This window comes from Salpingoeca rosetta, assembly GCF_000188695.1.
Source record: "Salpingoeca rosetta unplaced genomic scaffold supercont1.34, whole genome shotgun sequence".
In the NCBI taxonomy this organism is placed as follows: Eukaryota; class Choanoflagellata; order Craspedida; family Salpingoecidae; genus Salpingoeca; species Salpingoeca rosetta.
In genome coordinates this window covers 299,866-309,865 of record NW_004754900.1, presented here as the reverse complement: position 1 = coordinate 309,865, position 10,000 = coordinate 299,866, and the positions used below count along the sequence as shown (strand labels likewise).

The following is a 10,000-nucleotide window of genomic DNA, read 5'->3' as shown; positions in this document are numbered from 1 at the left end:
ATGTCGTCAGTAGCACCGCCGTCACCAAGCAGAATGTCATCGTCGTCCGGACCATCAATGACAACCACAGCATCATCAGTCTGGTTGTCGTCGTTGTTGATCTTGCCTGCGTCATCATCGTCAGCAACATCGTCGTCGCCAGCACCGTCACCCAGCGGCGTCACACACAAGTACACGGGTTTGCTTGTGGTGGTGACACACCCACACGACACCGCCGTTGCGCTAGTTCGGAATCGGCACGCACATGGAGCATTAAAGGGATTCAAGTCGCACTGCGCGTCGCACAATGCTGGGGTGGTCACACCGTCATCGTAGCAGTCCGGAGCACCAGCCAAGTTGTCGTCGTCTCCGCCACCAACAACGAAGATCTCGTCGTCATCATTATCATGGCCACCGCCCGTGTTGTTGTCGTCATCATCCGTGTTGAAATAGCTTGTGCACGCGTAAAACGGTGTCGCTGTGGTCAGGTCAATGCACAAACACCCGCCATACGCGCCAGATGAAGAAAACATGCACACACACGCCGGGTCATTGGCATCACAATGCTGCGTCTCGCACGTTGACTGGGAGTAAATGCCATCAGCCATGCACTCAATCGTCAAAATCACGCTAAACTCGTCGTCGTCTGATGTGTTGTCGTTGTCATCAGGTGTGCTGTCGCCATCACCATCTGATGTGTTGTCGTTGTCATCAAGTGTGCTGTCGTTGTCATCTGGTGTGGTGTCGTTGGTATCTGGTGTGGTGTCGTTGTCATCACTTTCAACTGCAACACTGGTGGCGCAGGCAAAGTAAATGTTGCCGCCAAAGTCTCCACAATTGCACGCGGACGCGTCACCGTTTTCCTTGAAAGCGCAGAAGCAGCCTGCATGCCCGGTGCACTGCGCGTCGCACGTTGCCGCGTTTGAGACACCTGCTTCTGCACAGTCAACGACGGGGGTGTCGTCGTCTGGGTCTGCGCATGCAAACACAACACCGCTGTACGTAGAGCATGCGCACGACTGCATGCTGGAAAGGCCAACGTACGAGCAGCCGCACCCCACGTGCCCTGAGCACTGGGCGGAGCACGAAAAGTAGGAGGTGACGCCCTCCGCAGTGCATGCAAGCGGCTCATACGTCACACCGCCATCATTGTCGATAACACCGCCAGTACCGTCGTCGATGCTGCCGTCGGAAGTGTTGTCATCCGTGCTGTCGCCGCCTGAACATGTGTATGTGAATGCGTCTGGGCCGTTGCAACTGCAGAATTGCATCACGCCGTTGTAAGTGAAGTGGGAGCAGCCGCACAGCAGCTGTCCGTTGCACTTGGCTTTGCACAACTCTGCAGAGGTGACTCCATCCTCAGCGCAAGAAGGAGTGGTGTCGTTGTCACCATCCGATGTGTTGTCGTTGTCATCTGGTGTGCTGTCGTTGTCATCTGGTGTGCTGTCGTTGTCATCAGGTGTGTTGTCGTTGTCATCAGGTGTGCTGTCGTTGTCATCTGGTGTGCTGTCGTTGTCATCAGGTGTGTTGTCGTTGTCATCAGGTGTGCTGTCGTTGTCATCTGGTGTGTTGTCGCCATCACCATCTGACGTGTTGTCGTTGTCATCAGGTGTGCTGTCGTTGCCGTCTGATACGGTGTTGTTACCAGACACGTCTCCACTGATGTGCATGCACATGTACACGGATGTACCTGAATCGGAGCAAACGCAGCCACTTGTTATGTCAAGCTGCGCAAAGACACATTCGCACGACGAGCTGCCTGTGCACTGGGCATCGCACGTGGACTGGGAAATCACCCCCTCGGCTTCGCAGTCGGGCATGCTGGATGCGCTGTCATCGTCGTCATCAGAGCTCTCAGAATCATCCAAGACGAGGCTTGAAGATCCCATGCACGTGAACAGCGGCGTGTTGGTCGCGTCAGCACACGTGCAGTTTGTTGTCGGTGTTGTGGAAAACACACAGAGACATCCTGGAACATTGCTGCACTGAATGTCGCACGATCTCTGAGAAGACACTCCCGCCTCTGCGCAGTCAACTGTCATCGTGCTGTTGCCATCACTGGTGCTGTTGCCGTTGCCGAAGGCGTTATCATCGTCGCTGACACCATTATCATCGCCGTCTGTTGACAGGCAGGTCCGCTCAATCCCCAACTCATACGGCACATGCATGCCGTTTGTGGGGACAAACACCTGCAAGAACACATCCTCTCCTTCAGCAAGGTCGCTGGTGTACGTCACCACTTCCTCGTCTGCTGATGTCTGGCTGATATCGACATCAGTCCATGTCGTAGTGTACACGTACAGCAGAGCATCAAGATCACCGCTGCTATGCTCGTGAAGCAGCGTAAATGTAATGGTGCCTCCACCGCACACGTGCGCTCTGTAGTAGTCGTTGTCGTTGGCACACCCACGCAGAATAGACACGTTGTTGGGGATGGAATAGGGGCTGGTGATGACGTTGTTCGGCTCGTACATGTCATCATTCGTGCTGCTACAAACAATCGCTGATGACGACGAGGTGGTGTTGGTCGACGTAGGAGTCATGCCAGTCGTAGTTGTTGCTGTTGTATTTGTGGTTGGTGTTTGCTCGCCAATAGGCGGTGTCGGGTCTGGCGTGCGTTGGTTGATTGGTGGCGTGGTCGTTGGGCCTTGCGTTCTTACGGGCCCACCCGTCACGACGGGCCCCTTTGTGACAACGGGAGTGCCTTGGGTGCTCGCAACCTTTGCCGCCGTGGACACACCTGGGCCTAAGATGTCACTGCACTCAACGCGCACGGTCAGAGCGTAAGTAAAATACTCATCACTGTTGACCGCAACACGCGCGTACATGAGCGTGGGGAGCGTGTCGGATTCAAACGATGATCGGACCTCCAGCGTGGGTGAATATGCCACAACGTCATCACGCGTGAACGCAAATGCGTCATTGAACAGCTCCATCTGCCACCGCTGTGAATTGGCCGTGCTGACAGTAAAGGTAACCTGGCCCGCAAAGCATGCGAGGAACTCGACGGCAAAGAAGTTGGCCACGCCAGGGCACAGCAGCATCGTGTTGGAGGACGCGTAGCCGTTGTCAGCCACACGCAGCAAGGCCGCCTTGTCAAAGGTGTTGTGGGCAGTGGCGCTACTCTCCTGGCACACGGGGGTTGGAGTGACCTCTGCCGTGCCATCGCACTCAACCGTCACCTTGAGTTTAAACGTCACGCCAACGCCAACGTCAACGCCAAAGTCGATGTCATGCATGTTCACGCGCACAACCACCTCCGTGGGGACCTGGCTGGTGCTGCTGAGGGCGCGGCCTGCCTCAACCGTATCACTGCTGAAGGACATGCCATCAATGCCGAGATATGTTGACGCGGTGTCAAACACCTCGATCTGCCAACTGGTGGCGGCGCTTGCGGTGGCCGTCACAGTAAACCGGCCGCTGAAACATCGTGGCACGTTTGACACGCGCACGTGGGCATAGCCGCCAGGGCACAGCACCAGCTCCTCCGAGATCACAGCCGGAGCGCCGTTCATGTTCACCAATGCAGCCGTGTCAAATGTGTCGTGGCTCTGCACACATGGCGCAAACGGTGTCGTCGTTGGTGGTGGTGACGGCGTGACTGGAGGTGGCGGGGTTTCTGGCACTGTCACTGGCGACAGAGTCTCTGGCACTAGTGTGACGCGCGGCGTTGGTGGCGGCGGTGTTGGTGGTGGGGCAGTGGCGCCGTCAACGCACCCTGTGCCAAAGTGCATCGAGTACGGCACTACCGTGCTGGCGTCCGCAGAGATCATGACGTAAACCGACGTCTCTACAGCCGGCAGCTGCGTGTCCACGACGCCTTCGGCGTTGGTGGTGGTGATGGCCTTCAGCTGCACGCCCTGGCTCGAGTATAACACGGCCTTCCACTCGGAGCCACTGTTGTCGACCTTCACGCCAACCTTCACCCACGCAGCATCCTTGCAGGCGGGCAGCACCACCACATAATAGTCGTCGTCCCCAACACACATGATGCCGTCAACGGCAAAGTCCAGTGACACGGGGTTGAGCACCAGCCCCGTGGCCGTGTCCATGGAGTCGTTTGGCTCTGTCACGTCATCGCCGATGCACGGGTCCGTAACGCCACCAGCGCATCTGTCCAGCGGCAGCATCTCAATGGTCCACAAGGACTTGTCCATCGACGTCTGTGCAAGGCAGCGGTCGCGATGGTGGTGATGATGATGGTGGTGATGATGATGGTGGTGATGATGATGGTGGTGGTGGTGGTGGTGGTGGTGGTGGTGGTGAGACGACAGGCACGCACATCGATACATTGGCATACACGCGCACACACGCGCACGCACACAAACACACGCACACACACACACAAACACACATGCGCATGCACACGCACACACGCACACGCACAGGTGCTGCGTACGTGTAACACAAACACATGTTTGCACCGCACCTTGATTGCTTCAATGTCGCTGGCGAGACGAAAGTAGCGGATGGTGCTCCAGGGGCGGCCGCTGACCAGCGATGACTCAAGATTGTACTGCACGTCCTGGAGAAACGTGTTGTCACTCTCAAGCACTGCGGCAATGTCCACCATGCCCTGCACATCATGGTTGAGGGAGGATAGTGGTGGTGGCGTGGTGTGATGAGGACATTGATGGCGCGTGGAGTGTTTGGGATGATGGGTTCGTGACAGCGTGATGATATTTCATTGTCGATCACAGACTGGTGGCAAGCATGCGGTGTCCGTGTTTCCTTGTCCAGCTACCCAACAACAAGCACCACATCTACGACGTGTACAAGCGTGCAAAGCACCCTCTACCTTGTTCTGGATCGCAGTTGCATCGACAGAATCGAGGGCAGCGAGGCGGAAGAGGGCAAGGCGGCCAATCACGCCGGCGTCCCCCGTCGTCGCAATTGTAATGCCTTTGATATGGAGCGGGCTGCAGTTGACAGCACGTTCAGCGAGAGGAAGAGAGAGAACAGAGGATAGGGAGCAAAGAAAAGGTCGGCGGTGTGGTGAGCAATGTCAGCAAACGCATGAGGCAAGCAACGTGAGGGCGTGTGTGTGTGTGTGTGTGTGTGTGTTCGCGCATGAAGTCTATTTGATGAAAGACAGCAGCGCAGCGAATCAATCATGCACCCCCAATGCCACTGAACGTACTTCTCTGAGCATGACCATGGCCATGGGTGACCAGAGCACAACGCAATCTGTCTGTTACAGCGAGGGCTGCCAAGTACAATGCCTGAAAGCAGCGCGAAGTGAAGACAACCCCAAGCACTTGATGAACGTGCGTTCAACATCTCTCACGCAACGTGCTGTTATGCAATTCATCTCATGCACATACAGACAAGCACCACACGCACACTCACCACTAACACAAGCACACGCACACATGAACGCATACACACGCAGACTCAAACGCACACTTGCACGCGCCCACACACACACACACACGCACGCACGCGCACACTCTGTTGGAGCTGACCTTCTGGGTTTGTGTTGAAAGCGCCATCGATGGTGTTCCGCGATGTCACGCCGTTCCCATTGAAGGCGCTCACCTTCAAGGACCCGACCGCGTCCAGCTTTGGGAACAGAATCTGCACGCGTTCGATGTAGTCGGGGTCATGATGGCGGCGGTGGTGAGAATGATGACGCTGAGGGGGAACAAGGGTTGAGTTAGACACATCAGCGGCAATCACACTTGCGTTGGCCGTGTGCATTCAGGTGGCACACGTGAATGCGTACTGACACACGCACGCACACACACACACAACACACACACACACGCAGACTGAGCACCCTGGAATCTCGTGCGCTCAGGCACCATCACTGTTGACGTACGCCGGCGCCGCTGGGGAGGTTCGAAAAAAGGCCAATGTCAATGTCAGCAGTGTACCCCACATTTGGAAACACCTATCATTGTTGGTGTTGTTGATGATGACGATGATTATGATTATGATGATCATTTGATGGAAAGGGCAACAAGAATCAGGCACGCACGTACGCGCACACTTACACATCACACAGCTGCTAACCAAAAAGGCACGATGAGCACAAAGCAGTCAACACAGTGACTGTCCTCACCAGTCTGTTCAAGCGACGCTGGTTTGTGTAGAAGACCTCGATCTTCTGCATTGAGCTTGGTGTGTTGACAACCAAGTTTGTCTTCTCGGCGTTGGTTGCATCGACATGCACCTGTGAGTTTCGAGCGAGTCAGGAGCAAAGATCATGAGCCCCAGACGAAGCGGGGGATTGTTGTGAGCGAGCTGTGTATCGTGAGGCGCAGTGTGTCCTTGAGGCATGTCGACCGTCCAATTGTCGTATTGGTGTTGTCATTCAAGAACAACAGCTCACCCTCTGCTGTCCACATCTTCTCCTTCTCCACAAGCAAGTAAGCATTGTTGGATGAGACACCTTACCCGCACAAATTCGGCTTTTGGTAGTGTTATCTCCAAGGTCTGGTCATCCGCCGCGCCCCACTGGTTTGTGAAATCAATGCAGACGACCGCACCTGCAGGTGGCTCCTGCTTTCCCTCGGCTGGGTGCCAAAATCGGCAACGCAAGGCAAGCAAGTAATGAGACACGCACCAAAAGGTGAGCACACGCCAAAACACTACTGGTTGGTTGGTTGGTTGATGAATTGTAGATTTGCGAGGTACCATGTCACGCGACAAGGCACTCCACTAAGTGTTTGCTCGTGAGATTGAAACATACCGATTGCCATCAGCATGTCGTTTCCCACGCTTGTGCCACCTTCTGGACTATACGTTGCGTGTGCGTGTGTGTGTGTGTGTGTGTTTGCATGTATGGATGAGTTGCAGGGGGGAGGGGAAGGTACGCGCAAATCTATTTGACGATTCACGCCCTTCCACTTAGCATTGACAAATCGCGCAAAGGAGGAGATGATGAATGCAAGCACAATCGCCCACCATGGTTCCTGTGCAGCCGTCGCGGTCAGTAGAAGGAGCAGTGGCAATGCAAGCGCTGCCACCGCCGAAGAGGGCGGCCGCAGATGCGCCATTCCCTGCTTTTTAGCCTTGCCGGGTGCGTGCAGGCCAAGCGCACTAAGCGCAAGCGCGCACAATCGTTCGTCGTTGGTGGGGTGTTCTCGGCGCCCTTATCGTTGTTCTGGTTGTCGCCTGCTTCTTAGGCTGGAACTGGACCTGACGCCGCCTGCCGTGCGCACACACACACACACACACACAGCTCACTTTTGATCTGTCTGGGAGTGGTGGTGGTGGTGTCGTCGTAATGAAGGGGGGGGGGGGTACGCCGAGCGGTGTACGTACGAAAATTTGTGCAAGATACAAACGATGGTCATGGTGACCTCGGAACGACAAGCGACAGACAAAATTGTTGCTTTTCCTGCCGCCAACCAACAACGCTGATGAGCGGTCGCACGCTTGCTGAGCTGCTGGCGCAAGATGGTGTGTGTTTGTGTGTGTGTGTGTGTGTGTGTGTGTGTGTGTGTGTGTGTGTGTGTGTGTGTGTGTGTGTGTGTGTGTGTGTGTGTGTGTGTGTGTGTGTGTGTGTGTGTGTGTGTGTGTGTGTGTGTGTGTGTGTGTGTGTGTTTGCTCCCCGTCCACCTCCCTCCTTTTACTTCCTTTCCCCCTCCTCCTCTCCCCATTCTCCCCCTCCCCCAACTCACTGCCGTCCATGGCTACGGTCACACGACTCGACCGCCTGCCCTTACCATCCCCGCGTCTATTTTGCGTGCTCGCAGCGTGCCCGGACCCGGGCGACAATCCCGATGATCCCAGCTTCAAATTCCAAGGGGATGGCATTGCCGCAGCGGACGGCTGCCACACATACTACAATGAGCTTGTGCACGACAAACAAGTGATTCGATGCAACGTACGTGCACTGCTTGGTGTCATTGCTTCGTTGACAATGCGTGGCTGTCATTCTGTGTGGCTGCCACTGATGTGGCTGCATCTGTTTTGAAGACTTGTTGCTGCTTCTGTGAGAGCGCGTGCGAGACCAAATGATGCACACTACCCCCAAGATCCATCTTCAATTACCGCAGCGCTCACACTTACACACACACACACACTCACACTCACACACACACTCACACTCACACTCACGCACACACACACACACGCACGCACACACATACACACACGCACACACACGGCATGGTGCAGGACTTTGTGCTGCTGTCGTACACCCCTGGTGAAGGGGAGGTTGTGGAGAAGACAAACGCGCTGGAGGTGGACGAGGCGCTGGTGCAGGTGACGGCCATGTGGCGGTGCAACCTCCGCGACTACAACTACATCCAGGTGCTCTGGCTCTACAAACCCATCGATCTTCCACAGCACCTGAAACACCTCAACGAGATTGAGGACGGTGCCATGATCTGCTCCTATGTCGACCAAGATGCGCGCGACATAATCTTTGCCTGCTCCATCCTCGGAAAGTAAGGATCTGTATGTACATGTGTGCTTGTGTGTGTGTGCGTGTGCGTGTGCGTGCGTGTGTGCGTGTGCGTGCGTGTGTGCGTGTGCGTGCGTGTCTGTGTATCAATGTATCAGTGCGTGTCTGCGTATCAGTGTGTCTGTGCGTGTGTGTACGTGTCGTCTCCATCTCCTGTATCTTTCTCTCCATGTTTGTGCGAAGACGTAGTCGTGCATAGAGCCAATGGCCAGGTGCATTTGACGGGCACTGTGCACGTGATAATGTGCTTGCGAGGCTGCCGCTGTGCATGCACTTGCTCCTGCTCAAGCAACACAACCTGGCACGTGTGTACCAGGTGCGTGAAGCGGACGAGTGCAGTGAGCAGACCACCGCCCGGCTATCGCAGCGTGCGCGTCAATGGCGTCGTGCGCATCAAGGGCGACCGCTATAAGCTGCGCAACCGCGCAAAGGACATGTTCCACCTCCTCGTACCCGTCCAGGTACGCCTGCAAGCACACGTCCGTGTGTGTGGTGGGGGGGGGTTGGGTGGGGCGTGAGTGTTCGTCTGTCTGTGTGTTTGTATCTATGTGTCTGTATCTGTGTGTGTGTGTGTGTGAGTGTGTGAGTGTGTGTGTGTGTGTGTGTCAGTGAGTGAGTGTGTGTGTGCCTCTCCATTTATGAGGGGCGAGCTGTTGTGCCAGCCTTACACAGCAACTCACCCTCCTCACTCAACACAACACAACACAACACATCACACAAAACACCCATCGCAATCCAGGGCAAAACCGAGGACCTGCTTGATGACGAGGAAGAGGAAAGGGAAGAGGAGGAGGATGAGGATGAGGAGAGGAGAGGGCTTGGCCAGTATGAGCGGCTGGCACATTTTCACAGCGACAGCAGCGATGACGGTACAGGTCGCGGCCGTGCTCGCGTGGGCCAGCCAAGGGACCGAAGGAAACTGGTCAAGCGAAAGCAAAACGGCAGTAGCACCACCACCACCACCCCCACACCTCGCAGAAGAAAGGGCCGTCGCGATGACGATGATGATTGGGATGGTGATTTCGTGGGCACCACGACTGCCACCGCCGCCACCAATTCGACCAAGCGCTCCGGCCATGGTTCACAGCAGACGAAGAAGCGCCCGAAACACGCAGCGCGAAGCGGGTCGCCATCGCTCCCGCTGCAAACACAACCGACAGCAGCAGCAGCAGGCAAGTCGCAGAGGCAAAGAGGAAAGAATCCCACAGACAAAACCTCATCTAGCAGCAGTAGCAGTCGCGGTAGCGGTGGTGGTCGCGGTGGTGATCGTAAGCGAAGCGAGACAGCAGCACGCAAGGAAGGGCGCAGAATACGACGCAGGGACGACGATGATGACGATGGGGATGACGAGGAGGAGGAGGATGACGTTGAAGACGTGGTCGTGATTCGAGACACGCCACAAGGGCACAGCGAGGGTCATGGTGGCACTGGTGGTGGCAACGGTGGTGGGGTGAAGATCAAGATACATATACCACGACGACCAAAACGCGGTGATGAAGGCGATGAGGAGGATGAAGATGAGGACGAAGATGGACTGGGCAGTCGGCGGCGGCGGCGGCCCAAACTGGTCGTGCGACGCGGGCGGGAAGACAATCACGATGATGA

At 56.0% G+C, this 10,000-nt stretch overlaps 2 protein-coding genes across 2 annotated transcripts in view; one reads left to right on the top strand and one right to left on the bottom strand.

The window, feature by feature from the left end:
• The window catches only part of PTSG_10716 (uncharacterized protein), a 9,306-nt gene extending 2,065 nt beyond the window's left edge, over positions 1-7,241 (bottom strand). Inside the window, exons 1-10 of the mRNA XM_004988625.1 lie at positions 6,889-7,241; positions 6,674-6,720; positions 6,379-6,497; positions 6,044-6,154; positions 5,801-5,872; positions 5,445-5,556; positions 5,120-5,201; positions 4,778-4,898; positions 4,409-4,555; positions 1-4,142 (exon numbers count right to left, since the gene is read on the bottom strand). The exon at positions 1-4,142 is cut by the window's left edge and continues 119 nt beyond it. Coding sequence (XP_004988682.1) covers positions 1-4,142; positions 4,409-4,555; positions 4,778-4,898; positions 5,120-5,201; positions 5,445-5,556; positions 5,801-5,872; positions 6,044-6,154; positions 6,379-6,497; positions 6,674-6,720; positions 6,889-6,980 — 5,045 coding nt within the window. The 5' untranslated portion in view covers positions 6,981-7,241. The remainder of the gene's footprint in view (positions 4,143-4,408; positions 4,556-4,777; positions 4,899-5,119; positions 5,202-5,444; positions 5,557-5,800; positions 5,873-6,043; positions 6,155-6,378; positions 6,498-6,673; positions 6,721-6,888) is intronic.
• Positions 7,242-7,328: 87 nt separating this feature from the next.
• PTSG_10715 (uncharacterized protein) overlaps positions 7,329-10,000 on the top strand; it is a 3,321-nt gene continuing 649 nt past the window's right edge. Inside the window, exons 1-5 of the mRNA XM_004988624.1 lie at positions 7,329-7,386; positions 7,683-7,813; positions 8,107-8,378; positions 8,712-8,856; positions 9,135-10,000. The exon at positions 9,135-10,000 is cut by the window's right edge and continues 649 nt beyond it. Coding sequence (XP_004988681.1) covers positions 7,347-7,386; positions 7,683-7,813; positions 8,107-8,378; positions 8,712-8,856; positions 9,135-10,000 — 1,454 coding nt within the window. The 5' untranslated portion in view covers positions 7,329-7,346. The remainder of the gene's footprint in view (positions 7,387-7,682; positions 7,814-8,106; positions 8,379-8,711; positions 8,857-9,134) is intronic.